Source organism: Leucopleurus acutus (genome assembly GCF_964270905.1).
Source record: "Leucopleurus acutus genome assembly, chromosome: 9".
In the NCBI taxonomy this organism is placed as follows: Eukaryota; Metazoa; Chordata; class Mammalia; order Artiodactyla; family Delphinidae; genus Leucopleurus; species Leucopleurus acutus.
In genome coordinates this window covers 96,040,327-96,064,171 of record NC_139144.1, presented here as the reverse complement: position 1 = coordinate 96,064,171, position 23,845 = coordinate 96,040,327, and the positions used below count along the sequence as shown (strand labels likewise).

Here is a 23,845-nt window from a genome sequence, read left to right as displayed (position 1 = left end):
GCGTTGGGTCTTTGTTGCTGCGCACGGGCTTTTCTCTAGTTGCGGCGAGCGGGGGCTACTCTTCGTTGCAGTGCGCAGGCTTCTCATTGCGGTGGCTTCTCTTACTTGCGGAGCACGGGCTCTCTAGATGCGCGGGCTTTAGTAGTTATGGCTCGCGGGCTCAGTAGTTGTGGTGCACGGGCTTAGTTGCTCCGCAGCACGTGGGATCTTCCCAGATCAGGGATCGAACCCACGATCCCTGCATTGGCAGGCGGATTCTTAACCACTGCGCCACCAGTGAAATTACTTAGTCCAGGGGTCGGAACATGCTAAGGCTTTTGATAAATACAGCCAAATATATTTCAAGTAAGCTTATATCAGACACACCAACGATGAATGAGAGCTCTCTAATTTTGTTTGGCAAAAGAAAGGTATGTTATTACTATATTAATTGGCATCTCAGATTACTTGGTGAAACTGAACACTTTTCACGTTTATTAGAAATGTGGACTTCTTTTAGGCAACCTCGTCAAATCCTTTACACATTTATTTATTGGGCTCTGAATCTATGTACATGCCCTCTTACTGTATTAAGAAAGCTAATGTCTCATCTGTTGGTGTTTGTTGCAAGTATTTGCCCAGGTTTCTTTACCTTTTGATTTTATTAATGTTTGGCCTGCACAGTTTTTAATTTGAATGTAGACAAACCTATCAGTCTTTTCCTTTGTGATTTCCCTTAAGCTTAGAAAATCTTTCCCCTGTCAGAGCATCAGATAAATATTTACCTATTTTTTGCTACTTTAATAGCTTTCTCATTGAGTATTCCCACTCTCAAGGCGTGTCTCATCAGCTTCTTTCCCAGGCCTTCCCTTACCCTGGATTACTTTATTCTAGCTCTTCACCCATCCCATACGCTGCAACTGTTCTTGGACGGACAGAGACAATCCCTTTTAAATAATCTTCTGTATCTTGGGAAAGGTGCAGGCCCCAGGCAGTTGACTTGGCTCTGTTATCTTCTTTCAACATGTGCACAGGGCACAGATACGATGCCCCAGCGCCTGCCTCCCCTCCCGCGGGTGATGTCTGCCTGTGCCCAGGGGAGAGAGAAGTTCTGCTCAGGGCTTTCATGACTCCTCTCAGGGGCTCTGGTAACCGCATCACCGCCGCCACACAGACACTCGCACATCTGCTTTCCCCTCGCTCGTTCCCATCTTTCCCTTTGTCTAGTTCCCCTCCACCTAATCTCCGTAATTTCCCAAACTTGCACGTGGTTTAGTCAGAGATGCTGGGGAACCTTTCCATTTCCTCTCCCCCTCCATACAAGCCCTTCCTGAGATCCGAGCTCCCTCTATCCGGTCCCTCCCAACATGCACAGCGGCCTCTGGGTGAGGGCGTTTGCTTGGCCAGCCTCCCAGAGAACACTGAGAAGCTGGAATCAGAGAACATCACTGCAGCTCTGCTCTTTCTCTTGCTCTCATCCAGTCCAACTTCTGCTGGTGATTAAACAGAGAGAGAAAAAAAAAAAAATCCCTCTTGTGCTCTTCTGTTTGCTCTCATTAGAAAGCCAAACAGCAGGCAAGCTTAAAAAACATCACACACCTAGGAGCCGGAAGGCTGAGCTGGGTAGATAGGCCTGAAGCCAGCAGAAAAGCACAGTGTGTCCAGGGGAAATGTAAGATCCAAATGGCAAGGATGATGCCCACCTTGTTCATGAGCGCACTCCAAGACCTCAGAGGGCGACTGGCAATTTCTTGGGGCTCAGTGGGTAATTGTTAAGGAACAAGTAGGAGTACCTCTCCATCATGGACCCCTAGGAAGTATGGTGACTGAAATATATGTAGACAAGCAACCTGGCATTATCCTCAGAGGGTTTTTAGGGTTCGGTTTGGTTTTGGTAACCCATCCACTTTTCTTTTTACCCTTGGCTAGCCTGTACCCCACAAACACACTTTTAGTACCTCAGCCTCAAGATCTTTAACTTTCTCTGGGCTTCATCACTAAAATGATAAAGTTTGATTAGATGATCTCCAGTGTTGCTTCCAGCTATAAAATTCCATGATGAGATGAATAAGTGACAGATGAATGCTTTTATTGACGGTTATAACTTCTGTTCTATCCACATATGGGCTTAGAGTACAGCCCATCATTTACATCTGACTGTACTTTAGTGGAAACTAAAGTTCAAAAGGGAATTAGAACCACGAATGGCTTTTCCCAGCCTACTGTGTACACTGCAACACAGAGAAATCCGTCTTCGAGCAAGAATTCTACACCAACGAGGAAACTATTATCAGTATAATTTATAACACATCCCTTACTACAATAAATCAGGAGGCTTGATTCAATGATTCTGAATTTGATAGAGGTTATTCCCAGCTTCATAAAAAACTCAATCACAAATGAAGATGTACAGCTGGGAGCCCATTTGCCATAGAAGCCAATATGATGGGGATCTCTTACTGCTAATGCCCCAGAGTACTCCAACTAGTATTAATGTAAATAATTAATACTGAAATGAAAATGGATACGATTTCTTCGACAGGGCCTTGCAATTCGGTGGCATGTGTTCAGGGAGTGCCAGCTCATTTGAATATTTGCCTAATTAGGAAGGTAAATCTGTTCCTGCTGCCAGCAATCACGCCGTGCATGCAAAGCCAAATATAAATGCCTCTGCTATGACCCACCGTCGTGGACTGTCACCTCCCACGTCTGTCCCTCCAGTAGCGTGGACAACGCAGGGATGACCAAACCATGTCTCTTCTCTCTCTGTCCTCTGCTCTCTCACCAAGGCTCGGCTCTGCCACATAGAACAGAAAGCGCAGATGGCCTAGAGCTCTTCTGAGGGCGCGGGGTGTGAGATGACACAAAGGGAATAAAGGACCTTATGAACCCAAACATGGGGAAATAGAATGGTCATGCAAACACGTGGACCAGGTTTGGTACCCAGAGGATGGGATCACATCAAATCCCACTAGGAAATGTTTCAAGGCTACCCTGGGCAAACAGAAGACAGTCCTGATGTACGTGAGTTTTACCCCTCCTTCAGTCTCTTCTCCCCATGAGTAAGCCTCGGTGCATTCTCCGTTCCAGCCACACGGGACTCCTCCCACTGCTTGGACATCCCAGCATCCTCCTGATCTCCGGGCCTTTGCTCAAGCGGCTCCATCAGTCTAGACAGTCTTTGTTTCCCGAGTGTGCCTGGGAAGTCCTAGCCACGCTTCAAGGTCCAATTTGAATCCTACCTCCCATTAAACTCTCACCAGATCATCCTAACCTCAGTAAAATGCTCTCTCCTCTCCCCATCTTTTATGGCACTGATTTGCCCCAGCGTGCCGTGTATTAAAGTGATTCATGTATGAATGCAGACATCTTGGACTTTACGCAATATAGGACAGCTGCATCATCTTATTCATACTCTAACCCCAACAGTTCATATCACAAGCTTTATATATAACTATGAATCAGCAAGAAGCAGGCTGTAGAAAGGAAGCAGTTACTATCCCGTGGCACCATCTGGACCAGACATCTTTTAGGACCACTGATCTCAGGCAGACCAACTCCCCATGTCCTAGAGCAGGAGTTACCCAACTTTAGCTAGCACATAGGAATAACTATCAGTTTGTTAAAATGCAGATTCCTGGGCCCTGCTTACAATTTTGATTCAGTAGTCTGAACTGGCAGGACAAAAATCGGGTATTTTGCAAGCCCACACAGGTGATTCTGGGGCTGCTGGTCCTGGGACCACAGTTTGGAAATTCTGTGGGGGACTATTTTATGGGATACAGACAGAGGCACAGTGAAGTCAAAGAAGCTGAACAGGGCTTCCCTGGTGGCGCAGTGGTTGAGAGTCCGCCTGCCGATGCAGGGGACACGGGTTCGTGCCCCGGTCCGGGAAGATCCCACACGCCGCAGAGCGGCTGGGCCCGTGAGCCGTGGCCGCTGAGCCTGCGCTCCGCAACGGGAGAGGCCACAACAGTGAGAGGCCCGCGTACTGCAAAAAAAAAAAAAAAAAACAGCTGAACAACGTGCCGCCAATTTTTCAAAAAGGAGAAGTACTATTTGGTGGAGAACCCCCAGGGATGCATGGAATTCTCAACATCCTTCTGCCCAGCAAAGGTACAAGTCAGAGTGCTCCGGACTTTCCAAACACTGAGCTCCTTGGAAGCATCTGTGTGACCAGAGGCTAAGACTCTTCCCTGGCAGAACACATACCCTAGTAGGACGTGGGAGTTATAACACCCACAGTTTAGCTCCCAGTGTCTGTCTGTGTTGAGATGCACAGGAACCTGTGAGAAGGACCAGCCTGAAAATGGAGGAAGAGCTCTGGGGCACCATCACTTGGAGAAAGGTTTCCGGAGTGAATATGGAAAATGGAGAAAATTCGTCCTCAAAACAGAGCTCACCCAGTTGACAGCAATATAAATTCTACTTTCAACAATTCTGAGTCGGCACCATTATGCTTTGAGCTGCCCCTGCAGGCAACGACTCCACTCTTACACTCCTTAGCTTCTTCTCATTAAAGAATTGTTTTTCATGACTACTACGTGCCGGATGCCATGCTAGACCCTGGGATTAAAAGGTGAATAAGACATGTTCCTTGCCCTAGGGTAGACAAGCACTACAGTAAATGACCGCGATACAAAGTACAAAGTGTGCTGAAAGCGATATACAGGAGGGGCACCCAACCTCCCTTAGAGAGCTGAGGATGGAGGATGGAGACCTCATCTCAGAACTGACAGACTCCTCCAGGATCACCACGTGCAAATCAGTACACTCTCCCTCCATCTGTTCCAAGTCACTGGAGAACTTCCCAGCTCAGGGAACTGACATCATCTCTTTCCCCCTGGTTACTAGAGAGGGCAGCTGACAGCTGTGCTCAGATGACCTTCTCAAGCTTTTCTCAACCGGGGCGTGATGCCTCCATTACCAACCTCTTGCTTCCCGGGTTTGGGGCCTGACTGGTGTATCCGCACAGGCCTGGGAGGGGAGGCTCAGGGCCCCTGCTGGGCACGGGCCTGCCTGCCGTTAAAAGCAGGATAATTGAAGACTCACAACACCCCAGGGCTAGGGAAAGCTTTCTGGCAGGAGAACGAAAAATCAAAGTTAGCCAAGGAGGAAGAAAGGAAGTTGCTCCCCTGTTTACACGAGTTTAATTGGTGCTTAATTCATGCTTACACTTCTACTCAAAAAAAAAAAAGAGTTAAGCTGTATAGCAACAAGCAGTGCTGACTGTATCAGATGGCCAATTATGTGAGCACTGGGTAGCCAGCATGGGAGAAATACCTGATTGATGGTGATGGCCATGCCGCTCTGCACCTCCCACCGAAAGCAGCGGGCCTCCACCTCACAGGTGTGGTGACTGAGGGGGGGGGGGCCCTCCCAGCCTCCAGGGAACAGACCTGGCTTCTGTCTCTAAGTGGACATGCTGCAGAGGAGATACCATGTCTCATACAGAAAGAAAACGGATAGATGGCTAGTACCGGGCACAGAATTTTACTAGGCAAGTGTTTATTTTCATGAGGCATCAGCAATTTTTTAAGGCTACATGCCGAGTAACTACCGTCACTGATTACATGAACGGATTACCTCTGGAGAAGGAATCTAATTATATTCTTGTACAAATTGCAAAACGTAGATTAATTTCAAATTTGCTTGGCAGTCCTCTTGTACTTTTCTTGAGATCAGGGATAGGGCTGTGGGTCAGGACAGCCAAATCACTGCAAAGAAGCTGGAAACTTCAAAAGGATTTGCCCTTTCATTAAACAAATGTGCACCGAGCACCTTGCCTTCTGTGTGTGCCAGCTCTGTTCCAGGTGCTGGACATACAGATTTGAGCAACAGAAGGTCTCATTTCTCTTGGAGTTGCCCGAAACTTTAACCAACTCCAAGAGCCATAAAATCCAAAGTGTTCCTGAACCCATTTAAGTAGCTACTGGGATTCATTTTCTGAACACCTGTGAGGGCTTGGTACCTGTAAACCAGGAGTTGTCAACCTACTGGCCTTGAGAGGGAAATCTGTAAGAGGCAGCAAAGGATTGGGGGGGGTTGGGGGGGGACTAGAGGAGGAGCCAAGTGACATACATCCTGAAGATGGATTAATTCATGTAAGATGGAAACATAAGGAATAGGAAAGACAAAGCAATTGAAGAGAGAACTTGAAAAAGGAGAAACATAACCATTTCTTCCAGTTCAACCTGTCTCATAATCATAGTAATGACAATTTCAAAAACGAGTTACTATTTCTCATCAATTAAATTAGCATATACTTGAGTGAAAAAAGAATTTTCAATGTAGGTAAATTTAGGTAAGATGAAACTAGCCCAAGTTTTCTGAAAGGAAATTTGTCATTGTTTGTGAAGAAACTAAAACTAAAAAAAAAAAGTATGTACCTTTTGAGCCAATAATTCCTGTTCTAGAAATTTATCCTCAACAAATTATCAAAAATATGGTTAACGATTTACACACAAGGGTTTATCATTACATTATAACAGTCTAAAATTAGAACCACATACACACTTAACTTGAAAGGAAAGGTTAAGTAAATTATGAATATCCATATGGTAGAGTATTATGATGCCATTAAAATTATGATTATGAGACGTTTTGATGCCAAGTTTTAATGCTTACAATTATAAATAAAAATTGGAATAAAAAATTATATGAAAAGTATGATTTACAACATGGAAAGAAATGCAAAAGGATATATGAAGTAACAGTAATTTGTCTATTGGTAGTAGAATTTCAGATGAGGTTTTTCTGCTCTTCTATACTTTCCTATCAAAGTCTTCTATAATAATCATGTTTTATCTTGAGCATCAGGAGAAATGAAATAAGCTGATGAAAAAGAGAGAAAAGAGGAGGAGGGGAAAACATTAACCTAATGAGGAAGAACAGGAAGTGGGATGGGGGTGGGTGGTTAGAGGGAAGGATTACAACCAGAGACTTAAAGGAAGATTCAGATGGTGGGCAAATGTTTGCTGCCAGAATAGTGCTTGGTGACGATGTCCGTCTCAGATTTCCTCCTTCCTTTCACGATTAATCAGATTTCACATTCAGTTTCAATCTCCCTGACAACGCTTAAATAAATCTGAGCCGGGTCTATAGGATTTTAAAAGTCTCATTTGGTTCCCACCATTTTCAGCCTCCAAGTTGAATCCTAGTTGGTCCTAGAAACTTTATATATTGACTCATGAAAAAAAAAAATGCTCCAATAGAACCATAGCATTTTCAAAAGTTATTTCAAAAAATCTTTTGTAGCGTCATCAGAGTTCCCCTCCCCCCGAAAAGAAAACAACATAGCACTGACTGTAATCAATTGACTCTTTTGTTTAGATGCTTTCTCTAGAGATTCCGTATCTCACTGAGGAGATGGATTAGTCTTGGACAGCTTCTAAAACGGTGCCCTGTCTATTTAGCACTTACCTAGAGTACAGTGAACTCTTAATACTTAATGAGGCAGCCGACAAGGATGACTCAGTTAATCAATAGTGAACACGGAGACAGCATCCCATTTCCACCACTACCAGGATGGCCGCTGAGAGAAGGGACAAAAACTACCGCGTGCAGGAGACACTTAGCGGCTCTTCCTCATTTTCTTCATTCACCCATGGGACATCCCCAGCTGATGGCAGCCCAGTGTCCCCAGAGAGTGGGCTGAGATTGGGGGTTCTGACAGCTGAGGTGGAGGGTGCCGGCCATTTCCTCACCAGTGTCTTCTGGCCATGCAATTTTAATAAGCTCAACCTCAAGAAAGGAAAAAGGAGCCTGGGATCATGCTGAATTATTCACAGCTCCAATCGGGTAAGGCAGAAGAACCCCTCTTCAGAGAGTAAGTAATAGCTCCTCATTGATTTTTTTTCCCCCTTTGCGATCCCTAGGTGAGAACCCAGTTTAAATATCCAAAGATGGAAGAAAATCTAACTATCCTCTTAAACCTGAATTCATGAGTAGTTAGTATACTTGCGACCTATGTTACAGTTGACAATTCTATTCTCTCAAGAACAGTTTCAGAGAGATTGGTATATTTAAATTTATTTTAAATATAACATATATACAAAAATGAATTTTTATAGATTAATGACCATGATCAAAGAGGTCTTGTTTAATGACAGAACGAAAACTGTTGTTAGCCTTGAGACTTGAAGGCCAAAGAGATGTAGGATTCATGCATTAGATGCCAACGTTGAATTAGCTCTGGATATAATGAATATACCTTATTTCTACGCACAGAAAGAGAAATGTAAGCTCGACAAAATATAGTTAATTCTTCCCTACAGTTCAAGGAAAGCCTACTTTCCATATTCTCAGCCCATAGTTAGCGCTAATAAAGTTGTTCTCAAAATAAAGACAGTCTCCGTGCCCCTGCAGGGAAGTGAGTTAGAGACCAGCTCGTTCAGACCTTGTCTACAGATCAGAATCTCAGCCCCTGCCCTAAAGCACTTACACAAGCACACCTACCTAGCGGGTGGCATCCCCTCATTTTACCAAGTCTCACATAATCCACTGCTGAGAGTCCAGTCCAGACCACCGTGACCTCAGGCCTGGAACATCACAGAAAGCCCCTCAGAGTCCAGACTCCTCTCCATCCATCCCAGACAGAGCTGATGGATGAAATTCCTAAGGGATCATAAAGTCGTAACACTCACACTACGCGGCTCTACCTCGAGTTACTTAACTGCTGGAAGCCTCAGTCTCCTTATCAGTAAGCTGTAATAATAATAATATGCTCCTCAGAAGACAGTTGAGGTTTAAGTGAAATAATGCACACTGGGGATGCAATACAGCCGCTGGCCCGTGTTAAGGCTTCACCAATAAGTGGGAGTTATCATCTCAAGAGAATGCAAGCTCCATGAGGGCAGGAATTGCTGGTTCTTTCATCTGGTGCCTAGAACAGTTCCCAGTAAATGGTAGGAACTCAATAAACTCAACAAATGAAGTATTTCAGGCCCATTTCAATGCCACTACTCCTGCCCCGTTATCCTTGGCTGAGATGACCTTTTCCTCCCGTGGATGTTGCTAATAGCATTTTGTTTGTCCACGTCCTGTAGCGCCGACCCCTGCTGTCTCAAGGCGATACCACTGCCCTATGTCCCCTAGGGTAAAGCCCCTCTTTCACTGCCCGGTTCAGATGCTGTGCACACCACAGGCCCTCAACCAGGCATGAAGAGCCTGCCGGGTCATTCCAAGAATGACCAAAGTTGGATCCTCGTTAGCCAGGGCCACAAAGCTCCGATGGGGAACTGTAAACACTTAGGATCCCAGCCCTTCTCCTTGAATTTAGTGAGGAAATGGAGCTGAGTTAGTAATCTTTTTAATTGCACACTTCTGTTAGTTATGCCAAGCTACATAGCAGCTGGATTTCAAACCTTAACCACACACCAGAGGTCCCTACTCTTTTTGAAGTGGAGAAGTCATCTTCACTTCCAGGAAATGAAACGATCCCTTTGGGGCAGGAGCTGATGGCAATGTGAACGAGGGGAGGGTAGCAGAATGTAATGCTAACAGGACACATGGAAAAAGCCAGGCTGGGGTGGGAACGGGTGCTGGCTGGGTGTCGGCATTGCCCCCCCCAACACACACACACACACAGAGCCAGAAGGAACGCACCCCTCCTTCTCCTCTACCCCCACCCCCAAGAGGGCGTGCCCAGGAGCTTAGGGAGGAGGTCGCTTTTGTACAGTTCCTTTTCCTGGTTTCCCCGGCAACCGTGCAGCATCTAGATGCTCCAAGGGTGAGGCGGTGGGACGTGGTGGTGTGAGGAACACGAACGCTGCGTCCGTCCCAAGTGGTGTCACCTCCACACCCATGTTTAGCAGCCTCTCAGCCTCAGAAGGTCAAACACACACACTCCCCACTCCAACCGCTCATCTCTAATGTGGTACCAGATGCCCAAGCAAGGAGCCTCAGGGAAACGTTACATGAATAGCCTCATTTACCAACGTGAACTGAGAGGTGGGGCCTGAGACTGAACGATACCTAAGCATCAAGGATGCTTGATGTCTTGTGGTTGGGTTTCTGGATATCAGCTAAGCCTACATAGGACACATCATGGGGCATGAATTAACTTTGTATCAGTAGCTGGTTATGGGCTGAGAACAAGGGACAGGGGAGTCTGAGCTGTCACCCCAGGGAGAGTGTCTAATTTGGGGGATCCAGCCTAAGAACAACAGATGTAGAAACGGGAGGCCGCAAAACCGTTCAGAGGCATATTGCCTAGAAAGTAGAAGATACAGTCTCCAGCTCTGAAATGAGCTCTATTCTAAAACCTCATTAGTAAGTCGGTTATTTGGAATTCAGAAACCATGTCCAGGGAAGTCATATCTGTTATAAATGATGATTGGGTCTCTAGGCTAGTCCACAAAAGCCTGTTTAACTCATAATGTAGATGAAATACTATAAGCTTGCAATGAAAAGCAACAGAAAAAAATCCTGTTGTGATACCAGTAATTAAATGAAAAAGAAAAACAGAGAAGTGGAAAATAAACAGCTTTCTTTCGTTTCCTTTGAATACTAGAGCTCTTGGATGGAGTGGCGGGGGGGTGGGGGGGGCCTCTCCTGGTTGCTCACGGGGAGGGGCTCTTCATTTACTTTAGACAATGGGATGGAGGGGACGGAGCTGATGGTGGGGGAGGGCCGGCTGGAGGACGAATTAGAGTTGTCCTCTGGGATAATGAAAAAAAAAAGCATATTTGTGAAAGCAGGCAGAGAGAGGAGAAGAAAAAGTAAGTAGGCTTGTCTCATGTCAATAAGACGTAGGTGGTGGGGGGGGGACCCTCGGAGTGAGGAAAGAGAGTGAACTTGGCATTCACAAAGGCATGGGTTCTAGTTCTGCCTCCCAGAGGGGCTCAGGCGGGGCAGCTGTGTAGCCCCTCTCCCAGCTGGCAGGTTACCAGCTGTCTCCAAGGCCACCTCATTCTCCCTGCAATTCTTCGTCCCTCTTAGTTGCTAACAGGGAAGGGCAGAAACCAAGACCAACCACAGCCAGCACCACCCCATGGCCCACTGTGGGCACTGAGCTGAAAACAAGGAATTCCCAGGAATATCGCCTCCAGCACCTCCCCCGCCCCACCCTAACAGCATCTCCTATCCTCTTCCTGGACCCTCTTTTCCCTATACCGCCAACACTCTCACAGTATCCTCTTTGGGAATGTGTCTTTTCCTTTCAGGAATAGGAAAGGACCTCATCATAGTACATACTGGAAACCGCAGCCTTCCTGGAAGGCAGGGCTGGGCTACAACAGTTAGGAGACAATCATTTCCATACTTCCCTTGACAATTTCAATACAAATGTACTCACAGTGTATTTATCTTCAAAGCTCTGAAAATGTTACTTTTTAGACACTCAGCATGTAAATCTTTTAGAGACTCACGTTATGGTCTAAACTGCATTCTTATTGGACACAACTGATAAATTAGAGAGCTGCTTCTGCTGCACTATCCCATTCTCTGCTCTTAAACTCCTTTTACAATATGCCACACTGTTGCCACTCAGCACATAATACTGCTCAGCCACCTTCTACTCCCACACTGGAGACGCCCGATGCCAGCTCCCATCTCCGCCCCCCCCACCCCGCGCTCTCTCTCTCTCTCTCTCTCTCTCTCTCTCTCTCTCTCTCTCACACACACACACACACACACACACCTGTGCAGACAGCAAACTCATAGCAGACCCACCAATACATACAGCCACACACGAGGCACACTCACCCACACAGGCTGCACAAAGTTGAACAGAAAAGCCCCCAAGTCCACGAAGTATCATTTTAGAGCCTTTCCCCCATTTCCTATGGGGAACCCAGTGCCTGGCACAGCTGTGCTCCGATAATAACAGCACCTAATGCTACTTGGTATCAGCCTTTCCAGAGTTACTGACCGATTTCACATGAATCATTTAAGTTTTATAAAACTCTCAAGACAGGTAGTATTACCTCTGGTTTACAGACGACTGTACTGGGTTTAAAACACTCATGTAGTTTGCCCAGGGTCGTACACCTAGAGAGCGACAGAGCTGGAACTCAATGCCACGTCCCCTAGCTTGAAGTCCGTTTTGAAAGGAGAACATGGCAGAGACAAGATAGAGATTTCAGGCTAGATAACAGGATGGTGCTCCCACAATGGGGGAAAAAAGAAAATACACCTCACCTCTTCCATGCTGTTTTATTCAATTAACAGAAAGAAATATGGAAAAGTTAAATTACCAAAGCTATAACCAAGTAGAAACAGACAACACACGACATACAAATAACTTAAAAGTCCTGCTTCTGCGTGAGAGGTGCAAAATGCAATATTTCCTCTCCCAGCTCCCGTCCAAAGCCCACCCACACTCTCTCCTCTCCTGAGCCTTCACTGACCACCACAGCCCCCTGCCCTCAATGCCCTCCAGACCAAGAGTTCTCAAGCTTTAATGTGTTAAGAATCACACAGATTCCTAGGCCCCACCCACAGAGATCTGGAGTCAGTGGCTTTGGGCTGAGGCCCAAGAGTTTGCATTTCTAGCAAGTTCCCAGATGATGCGGATGCTACTGGTCCATGAACCACCTTTGAGGTGCACTGGACTAGACTCTGATAGGACCTTTACCACACAATGTAGAACCTGACTACTTTTTCTGTTAAGTGATTCTGGTTCCCAGATGCCTCTTCCCCTACCCTCCCCCTGCAGTCCTACCATCCTCAGAAGCAGCCTCATCTCCAAATCCCAGGACCCATCCTGATCACAGTTTGAGACTGCTGCTCTAAGATCACGCCCCACTCTTGTTCAAGGCATAGTATCCCTGACCTTAAAACTGGGCTTCTCTCCTAGCTGCTGTTCTCTATTTCTTATTCTAACTCCCTAATGTCCCAGATTTCTCGGGAACTAGTGCCTGCCTTCTCCTGGCCAAGCCTCTTCCCTATTGGATCATGCAGTCCTGAAACCCCAAAGCACCACTTACTGTATTCATACCTGCTGACCCACTGCCCTGATGACAAGTGTCTGCTGCCCAGATATCCGTGTCTCATCCAACCCAGATTCCCTATTGCTGAGCTGCCCCTGCCCGCTGGAACACTCGGCTCCGGGTCCTGTTTCTCCCCCTCACTGCTGTAGCTCACCTGCACAGTGAGCTGCTGTTGTCTGAGCTGTTGGAAAGATGAATCACCTGCAATACTGAGCTTCCTTTTCAGCACCTAGAGCTGGGACAGTTCCCCTAGAGGGCCCAGAGAAAGCAGATACTAGACCATCCCCACTTTTCCCACAGAGGCCAAAGCCTCTGTGATACGGTAGTTCTGCCTTACGTTCTGCCTTTATTTCCCCTGCAATGAGTTCTTGCCAATTTAAACGTGGAGGTCGGGACCCATGATGTGTGTGTGTCAGCCGCGTTAGCCTGCACTCTGGGTAGTCGATAAACATTAAGCAACAAGCAGTTTGATCCCTTGCCCAGTTGGCACCTGGAAATATATCATCCAATTTGGAAAGCAGGATACCTTTTAATATCTCCTCCAGCACCTAACCCGGGGCTTCTCACGGAACAGGCACTCCATGAATACTGAATGAGTAAATGAACAAATGGATGAGGGATGCCAGTGGGGTTGCACCCAGGTCTCCTTTGTGGTGTCCAGATCGGTGTGCTCGGCCGGAAGAAAACACCTTCCAATCTGCAGAAGCTAAGAGAATGCCTCTAGGCCAGACTTCCAACTAACTCCCAGCACAAAATTGGACCTGCCCGTTCAGATGAACTGTGGCTTGAAGACTGCAGTTACACCAGCACAGTGGTTCTCAGCTTCATTTCAGTACCTGGCTATCTTTAACAGAAAAGGTGGTGCCCTACTCCACCCCGCCCCTTACTCCAGGCCTCCTCCCTTCCCAACTCCTAAGGCCGCCTCAAAAATAAACTCTCCCTCTTGTCCACTCCATTTCCGCCACTGGTTCCTAGCCAGGCCACCATTTAAGTAGGCGGGATCAACAGCTACACATGTTACAATTTTACAGTATCTCCACATGACCTTTAACACCTCACTATCGCGCCTTTGGGTGAAGTCTCCTGAAAAATAACAATGCTATCAGGACAGGTAACCCAAGAAGACATCAACACCTTAAAAAAGTTCATCCAATTAGGAAGTGTGCTGTCTAGCAGAAGCCTGAGGGAATGGGACAGAAGAGAGGTAGGTTTGTTTTGTTTGTTTGTTTGTTTTTTGTGGTACGCGGGCCTCTCACTGCTGTGGCCTCTCCCGTTGCGGAGCACAGGCTCCGGACGCACAGGCCCAGCGGCCATGGCTCACGGGCCCAGCCGCTCCGCGGCATGTGGGATCTTCCCGGACCGGGGCACGAACCCGTGTCCCCTGCATCGGCAGGCGGACTCTCAACCACTGCGCCACCAGGGAAGCCCAAGAGGTAGGTTTTGACAGGCAGGGAAAGCTGTGAAGGAAAGGAGTCCTGGCATGAGTTACAGCTGCCAGAGCAGGTGTAGGTGTGATGCCACATTAAGGGGTGTGTGTTCTCTGCCTGGCCTGTTGCAAAAATACCATAGGAGCTCTGGGAGGACAAGCATAGGGCAGCCTCTGGGCTGCAGGCTTTGGGTATCCTGAATGGTTTACAATGTTCCCTGCAAGGGCTAGGGGGCAGAGAGACGTGGGATGGGTTGCAAAAAGCAAAGACTTCTGAACACCAAGCGACATATGGGGATGCTCTGTCAGTTGAGTTCCTGCGCTACCAAGCTTCCAGAATTCTGGGGAGGTCTCTTGCTAGGGATGACCCCCATGGATGGCAGTCTTGCAAGCAAGAGGCAGCTCACAACAGACTGCACACAGTGAGAACCTCACACTGGCTGGGCTCAGAGGCAGATGCAGGGGAAGGAAAATGGCCAACACTGCAGGGGACCGAAGCTTCTCTTGTCTAGGATGTTTACCTCATTAGGCTGTTTTACGTCACATCCGCCAAAAACAAAGAAAAAATAGCTGGAGGGTGTCTGCTGGAGTTCAGACCTGGATCCTGAGTCTCAGATCCTTCTGAGGCCAAGAAGGGACCTCTAGGCAGCCCCTTCCTGCCTGGCATGGTTACCCCATCTGCAAGAGGCAGTTATCGCTGTTACAATTACTCTTATCATCATCCCAACCCCTTGGGTCTACCACATTCATTTCGCCATAAGCAGGGATGGCTGGGGGACGAGGGACCAGAAACCTAGGCAACTCCTAGACTGTGAGGCCAGAGGTCTGAGTAGGAGTAAAGTTCAGAGGGCAATGAGCAGGCTGGTCCTGAGGGGCCAGGACAGTCCATCAGGAAAGGAGAAGATAAGCGCCATCGGGCAAGAAGCCAACACAAGTCCAAGGCCAAGGCCAAGGCCAATGCCAGCGGGGAGGGGCAAGGAGCAGCTTTGGACCCAGGAGGTGGGCGGTACCTGGGGGTGGCTGGAGGGAGTCTTAGCACCGGGGAGACTAGGGTTCAGGGGCAGGACGTGCTAATCCTAGAAAGAGGGGAGCGTGTGGAAGAGATTACGGAAGAGGCTAGAAGAGGGGGAACCGGGTAGGGCTTGGCCAAGCAGAGTAAGAGAAGAGTTCGGCACCAAGATCTACAGCAGATTAGCAGACAGGCTGGGCTTCCCACCATGCACAGCCTGGGTGGGGCTGGTACCCCCAGACTGAACTAAGCTACAGGCCTCCACGGTGGGCGGTCAGGAGTCTCGGGGTCAGGGATCCAAGTGTGTCACTCAGGTGTGTGCGTTAGACAAGACAGTTCTGAACTTTATTGCTTCTCCCTCTTAGCAGCACATCCACTGACATGTCCTCGCTCCTCCACAAAGCCTCCATCTCTGCTCCCTCCCTCTTCCAATGCCCTTTCCCTCTTCTTCTCCGTCCCTCTTTAACTACATATCATATTGCTTCTGATTCCACTTTGCAAAGCTACTGTGTGAGGCTGTGTTTGTGTGTCCCTGGGGGTGGGGAGTGAGCCCTCAGGAGGATGGCGGGGGGTGTGTCAGGGGGAGGAGATCATCTCTCCCTCCCCCTCCCTGGCCAGCTGGAAATGTGCTGTGTGACCATCCAATTTAATTAGCTGAACGTTCAGTCTTGACAGAAGGAAGCTTTAAAAAAAACAAAAACAAAAACAAAAAAACCTGGAGCTTTCTTGGCTCTCAGCCTCTTGAAAGATAGCGGAGAGGATGTGATTGCAGGAAAGCGGAATCCCAACTCCCTGATTCCCACTGCCAGGGGCAATCAACTGTGAGCTGAAACCTGCATCTTGAAAACGCTAAGTGGAATGAGAGAATCTGAGCTCACAAGCACAGGACTCTGGAGCCTCAGGGCTTGGACCCTGGGGTAGACTCGTCAGCAGCTACCCAGAGTCCCTGACAAGCAGAGTTGGAGACCAGGGGGGTGACAAAGGGCTGCCCTTCTCACACCTTCCAGTGGGTACCTGCCCTGCAGCCCCCAGGCAGGCCCCCCGCTGTGGCCCCACCACCCACTCCCTCAGCCCCGGTCGGTTGCTGGAGCAGCCCCCCAAGCCCAGCTCCACTCCATGCCAGCTCCTCCTTGCAGAAGCACCCACATCTCAGCAGCAGCATCTCCCCAGAGCCTGCTTTCTCAGCACCCTGGCTGCCCAGTCCGCATCACGGGCCACCCAGGCACCCCTCCCACCCCCTGCCCTGCCACTGGCAGCATCCAGGACCCCAGCTGTGCTACAAGCGCATTCCAAAGGGACACCAGTGACAGTGAAAGCAAAGGAACAACCACTAGGGATGGCCTCAGGGGTTCCTGAAGGTGACACAAGGACACAGAATTCTCCAAACAAACACAGCAACCCAAGCCTGGACTTCAGAGCACGAAAAGCCCATGCGGATGTGTTCTAGTGAGAGGAGGAAGTGGCACCGTTTAAGATGTCACTGTCCTGCCAGCCTGCTTCCCCTGACTACTGCCAATCTGCTTCTGTCATATTCCAAACATGAAACCAGACCACCCACCCAGAGAGTGGCATCGGCCACTCTCATCTCCTGTAGCCACCGCCCCATCCTCGCTGGCCCAGCGATACTCACCCACCCTGCTCCAGCCCTGGAGGGGGCAGGAGGACCCAGATCAGGGGTGCAGTGCACCCTCGGAGCCCGGACCCATGCCACTTGGGGTCACTGCGATCTCATGGGAGGCAGCAGACAGGGAGGAAAGTCAAGGTGGGCTGCCCCAGGCAAACAGTCAGGTCTGGGTGGACTGAGGGCACGGTCCCAACTATTGAAGGAGTTCTGCCTTCTCTGGGGGAGCTCTTGCCAGGGTGGGAAGGAGAAACAGGTACACCCAACACTTCATCGGCAGTCAACATCCAAGACAGATTCAGAACCGTGTCACCAAATCACCCAGAAAACTCAGTATTCAAATGTCCATAGCAGAGGCCACCCTCAACACACACACACACACGTGCACAAACTCATTTGATTCTCCGACCTTTACTCCCCAGACTCGTGGTTATTAGCTCTTTACACTTGGATTTATAAACCTAGCAACCTACAGATAAGTTTATTCTTTCACCTGCTATTCATGTGACCGTAAGGTGAATGAGCTCTCAGCCAGTGAAGCCTCCCATTGGTGAGGTTACCTGTTCAAAACCCACAGCATAGTTTTAAACCAAATGGTGCTTTTCTTCTTTGAAAACATTTTTTTCCACAACAGTGTTTCATGACCACATGCAAATTCTTGATGAAAATGTAGGTATAACCTAAGTTTAACCAAAGTCCAAAATATTTACCAGAAGTTATTTCAGGAGAAAATTTTCCAGGAGAAAAAGAAAATCAAAATTTTTGCTTTGGCAAAAATTACTTCCTGAGAAAAATTACAGAATGCAAGGTATTATGGCGAAATTATAAAACGATAACCGACCTAGTATTAAAGGAATTTATTTGATCCCACGGACAGTATTAGACAATACAGGACTCTCAAATAAGTAAAGAAATCAGAGTCTGTTTTTTTTTCTTAATTTCCAAAGCTTGGTCATAGGGGTTTGCTAATCTTTGACAGTTTCTACTTAATTTCAAAGGGGGCTTATGTGCCCATGTCCCACCTAATGTCATCGATATCTGACCTTTGAAAATTAAAACTGACATTGACTACACCTCCCCATTGCGCCAACATTGCCAATTACGTTCAGCAGCAGCTTCAGGCGTGACCCACGGTCGCCTGCTCTCGGAACGGCAAACGTTCTCTGCCTGCCTCACAGACCAGCAGGTCACTTTGTGAAACAGGCAGATGAATCCCTCACCAAAGCGGAGCCTCGACTTCACCCAACATGGGGTGCCCAAAACGTCTGCATGTATCAGTCTCTGAGATGGCTTTTATCACTTAAAAATAGATCTGTTAGCACCCCCATTCACCACAGCAGAGCCTGCACGCTCGATCTTGCAGAACCTAAGGGCACTCCAGTTTCAGAACAAGGACCCGGGAGACACTGGGCTCAGAGAAGGGCCATAAAGCTTAGCATTAGCTTCCTCTCTGCCTTTGCTAACACCATGTAACATGTCTTCAGCGATGCCCTTGAAATGCATCTGTGCAATTTACGCTAGAATAATTCTTCTTGCTGAAACACTTTCACAAACTACCTTAACTGCATGAAACCGTTACACTATATTGTAATCAGGGCATTGCCCTGTAATTATTTGCTTTCTGAATGTACCTCTCCACTCCTGCCCACCCTCCTCCACCTCCAGCCATGAGCTCTTTGAAAGAGCTCCCTGTGGCCTCGGTATCCACCATGTGCCCGGTACACAGAAACACTCGGTAACTGTGATTGAACTGAGTGAATCTGAATTGAAGCCGAAAATACCGACAACGTCTTCCTCCTGAGATTCCACGACGCCCCTCCCCTCCACTGCTTTGCTTAAGTTATATTTAAGTGGTTCTTCTACCAGCCTTGTCATGTATCTTGAACATGCACTGTAGGTGTCTATTAAGCGACTATCCTAGACCAATGCAGCTTGACGAATAAGCAGTCATTGTCAGGGATTTATACACTTGGCTCTTCACGTGTCTCCCTCCAAAAAGGAAATTAATAACCCTGATTACTAGTGTCCCTAAGGCAAATCTCACATTAAAATTAAATAAGTATGTGGTATGCTTAGCTCAATGTCTAGCACCTGAGGATGCCCATTGGACATTAGCTCCCTGTTCCCAGCTTCTGGTTCGTGTCTCCAGCAGTGATAAAGCTTGTAAGGGTGGCGGGGGGGGGGAACCATCTGGTTAACGCATTCCTATCTGCTCATACCTGCCCTACATCATTTTGGGCCACTGGCATTAGGTGACGCTCATCCAGACACCTAGTCAGAATCTTTTTCCTGAAACCGACGCACGATTGCTCTGTTTAACTTTACTCCTCTCTCACCCCACCTCCACTTCAAGCTATGGTGATCTGATTAAAACCAAACCAAAAAGTGGTGGGCCCCATCCATGCAAAAGACAATGAGGCAACAACAAAGAGAAAAAAGATGGTTTTGACCTTCTTCAAAGTTTACCGATTACAGGAACCTTGTTACCAAGAAACAAAGAGCCTCCTTCACATAGAAACATAAAGTTAATCTTGTGACATTATGTGAAAAAAGCTAGAATCGGGGAGAAGTGACAAATGCACCAGAGGCAGCGTGGAGCTTACTAAGAGGAAGAATGTGTTCACATGAAGAACAATGCTGGTGAGGAAGGAGAACTTTCCTGACACAGACAAGCAGGTGGATCCCCATGGAGCAGAAAGGTAAAAATAGCCAACCAACTGTGTCCGCTCATGACGTCACCCTCTCATCATAATTTAAGTCTCTGAGAATCCCTGACCAAGAATTCCCCTAACCAATGGAGGCAGATACTCTGATCTTCTCCGAGCAATCACATGCGAACATGGGTCCCAAAGCCTATCATTCTAGGGGAAACAGAAACTTGGAAGTTGAGGACCAGCCCCTCCCCCTTCATGACCCCTCCGACATGCAAATTCCCAGTGCCACGCTGCCTGCAACCACCACCGGGTCTTAGCAGGTCTTACCCCGTACAGAGGACAACACGAGAGAGATTAGCAGGTTGCCCCAGTAACACCCCAGGCAACTTGGAGACACACTGGACTTGAATCCCAGGAGTTGGTTTGGTCAGATAGGTGAAATCTTAAATGCCTACCAGGATGGCGAAGCAAGACCACTGATCAACGTCTAACTGCTGGTCGTTTTTTGTTTTAATTGTAGAAGCAAACTCCTCAAAAGCTACAATGCCATCGAAACCAACCGAGGCCACTGTGACCCACAGACATCGACACTTTAAGGATTGCCGCCAAGTTCTGAGACTGTCCACAGGTCTCACACGGAGGTGCATCTGTCCATCCGGACCGAGCTGCTGATGGGCATCCAGTCTCCGCGCCCTCCAAAGGTCACAGCCAGAGAAAGAAACTCAGGTGTACTTACGCAGGGCGTGCCACTCATCCTGGCGGATGGTCTTCGTGATGTTGAAGGTGAGGTTCCTGGGGATGGTGGCTGAGGAGTAGTGGTATTTGATGTATGTGCATCTCTCAATTTCTCCTGGCAAAGAGAGACAGGAGACCAAATGTTAATGAGGCAGCAACCAGGTCTGGGGCAGTCTCCAGGATCCATTTTTCTGTCCTGGGGCAAGGGACATGTTTCATATCGGGCCTGGTGACACCTGCATTTTACACGTACAAGGTAATAACCTTGACTCCAAAAGAGCAAGAGGGTGTAGGACAAAATCAAACGCCATGGATTTAGATAGAAAAATACACCCTCTGGCATCATTCAGAGGTGGGAAGAGTCCAAGTTTAGGCTGACAGCAGCTTGTTAAGAAAGTAGTAGCCATGTGTGTTTAACCTTAGGAAAATCAACCTTTATATCAAGGGAGGAAGTTTGGCATCTAAAGACGTTTAGAGTTTGCACCCACAGACCAGTAAAGGGCAGGCCTCGGCCTTAATCACGTAGTCCGTGCTGTCTTGCGGAATGCTGAGCTAGAGGGCGCCTCTTGCCTTTTCTCCATCCCCTGCCCCCCCAGCCTCACCTCTGAACACAAAGCACTCAGATCCATCTGTATCTCCTTGAACCAGTCTCTTCTCAGATTTCTTGGACAAAACTGAAGCCCCCTGACATACTCAACACCTGGTCCAGTAGGACTTTTACTGAGAAGCCGTTACCAATCAATGCACGCTTTGCTAGTCAGATTGTCAAAATAGTCCTACATCTTAGAGCAGAGGTCCTCCAAGTGTGGCCCTGGGATCACAGCATCAGCATCCTCTGGGAACTTTCTAGAAATGTCATTTCCCAGGCCTGACCCCAGACCTGCTAAATCAAGAACCCGGAGGTAGAGCCTGCGATCTGAATTTTAATAGGCCCTCCAGGTGATTCTGTTGCACACTTTAGTTTGAGAACCGACACCTTCGAGAATCTAACAGAACTGCCAAAGCATGAATTTATAAATCCGCCATGTTTGCAAATTCCAAAAGGAAGGCATGATTAGGAGTCCTTGGCCTCCTGCAGACGCTTCCATCAACACTTGCTTATCTGGGGGATGTTAAAACTCAGCGTCAGCGCGTTGTGAACCATCAGGAAAGGTGTCATCTTTAAAGGTTAGGCGTTTTAAAATTTGGTTTTGCACCTGAATGGATTTTGACGGTAATCCATTTTGCACCCCACTGATTTTCAGTTTATAAGTGGTGGCACCTGACTGAATCGTCTGATTCCTGGCTCACTGTCAGCAGGGAACCTGGCAATTGGTGGAGTGCAGTAATTTAGACAGCGCCTTATTGCAAATCATATCTGGACAACCGCCCACCGCCCATTATTGGCAGACACTCCTCCAGTGGGACAGACGCTGTCCAAAGGGGCAAAGTTTGAGGAAAGTGCTATGCACTATTTTTCTTTTAATTTCTCAACTCCTCTGTCTTTTTCCCCTTAGCCTACAAACATCCTGAGTCTCTCGCATGCCATACCCTCCCCCAGACCACATCCCCCCACACCTCTATGTTCCTTCTTCCCTAAGTTGGTAATACTTCTAGAAAAAGTAGTCTGCCAGACAGTCTCCGCTTCTTCAACGCACATTCATACCTCATTTCCACAGCAATTTCCATCAACAGCATCACCTCCCATCCAGGCCACATCACAAATCCCACAGTCATCCCCAAGGCTTTCCCAGCTCTAGCGGTGCCACGCCTCCTTGACATCCAACTGGTCACCAAATTTTGCCAGTTCTGTCTCAGAAATGTCCCTGGCATCCAGCCTGCCCTCTCTGTGTCCACTCCCTCTATCATAGTTGCACAAAAACAGTGACTGATCCCACATTTGCTGAGGACTTACTAGGTAGGAGAGACTTGCCAAGAGTCTTGTAGACCACTGGTTTCCAACTTTACTCATGCCCTGGCGCATGTAGAAGAGATGTGTGCAAGGCAGCCGGGATGAGCAGATGGGCTGCTGCGTCCGGTCCAGCCTCGGGGAGGGTTGAAGGAGCCACACCTCAGCCACCCGTAACCTATTCGCGGCTTCTGTACCTGTCCCACCAGCGAGACACTCTGTTATGAACACTGTCCTACTAATCCTTTCTATAACCCAATTAAGTAGGAGCTATGATGCTCATCACCCCTATTTTACGAATAAGAAAATGGAGGCTCAAGAAGATTAAGTGACTTGCCCGTGCCAGGATTAGAACTCAGAATTGTCTGATGGGCGTCTCCTCCACCAGCCCACCCTCCGCACCGCACCCGATGCTCGGACTGCATTCCAGAAGGAAAATGCATTTCAGAAAATGCAGTCTCTTTCACACACCGGATAAACCCAACACTCCCGGCAGAAAGTCCCAGCCCCCATTGGGCCCCAGCCACTACACACCCTAGGCTCCAGCCAGGCGCGCCCCCCTCCACCCTGCCCTGATAATGCCCTATCCGCTCACGACTCTGTCCCTCCTCTCCTCCCGGCCTGTCTTTCACCTGGTACACCTCCAGCTCCTCGGCAAGGCCTCCCTGCATCGAGGACAGCACACAGCAGCAGGCATTCAACGTCCCCTCCTTCTCCCTCCCTAAGCTCTTTGTGCTACTGCAGCCAGCACACCAATGCCCTGTGATTTATCTATTTACACGCTTCGCTCCCCCACTGGATGATGAGTTTCTCAAGGGCAGGGACCTGTCTTACTCATTCATCTTTATCTCCCCGGCCACCAGCACAGGGCGGGCACCAAGAACACGTGCTTTGGAGAAAGCAATGAACAACATAAGGCGCCCTTTAGAAGACCACAGCGGGCAAGGAACCCAACTGCTTCTATTATATGCAAGGGATTAAAATAATTGAGGCAAATTAGAATGTCATGAATAAAAGGAGGTGATTGTTGCAGAACTCTGGGATCCTACAGCAAATACCTCTTCCCTGTCTGGACAACGGAAGAAGAGGCTTGTCGATCACATATGAACGTGGAATAGCCTCTCACTGCACTTTGTAAATGTAATCCGAGGGACAACTAGGTCGATGGTTTCGGGGTGGAATAAAGAGGAAAAGAAAGAAGAGAGGGAGCTATAAGGGAGAAAGGGTTTTTACATGAATATCATCGGCAACTACCTGGGACATATACAGTTGAGCAGGTTGTGCACCACGTAAGGGCACCTCCCGAGGGTACCTAGGTGCTGAAGTCCAGCTGCTGCTCTGCTTGCCAAGACATGCACCCTGGTGGGGTATGCGGGAGATGTCCCTGTCAGAGAGGCTGCCTTTATCTAATCTGCACAAAGATGTCATGCAAACTAGCAGCCACCCTACATTCCGCGATTTCAAGATCAAACAAAATCCTCCCTGGACCCAGCTTGGGAGACACAAGACAGGATCCCACTGGTAAGAGCTAGATTGGTGCCTGTCACTCACGTCTGAGAAAAGTACCTGATTTCCTAGCCAAGACCAGGTTCTCTCAGCCT

General features: G+C 48.1%; 1 protein-coding gene across 2 annotated transcripts in view; it reads right to left on the bottom strand.

Moving 5' to 3' along the window:
- Positions 1-23,845, bottom strand: part of TMEM178B (transmembrane protein 178B) — a gene marked incomplete at both ends in the record, with an annotated part of 359,634 nt that overhangs the window by 223,927 nt on the left and 111,862 nt on the right. For both annotated transcript variants that reach the window (XM_082846991.1, XM_082846992.1), the window contains one exon: positions 20,358-20,471. In XM_082846991.1, coding sequence (XP_082703117.1) covers positions 20,358-20,471 — 114 coding nt within the window. The remainder of the gene's footprint in view (positions 1-20,357; positions 20,472-23,845) is intronic.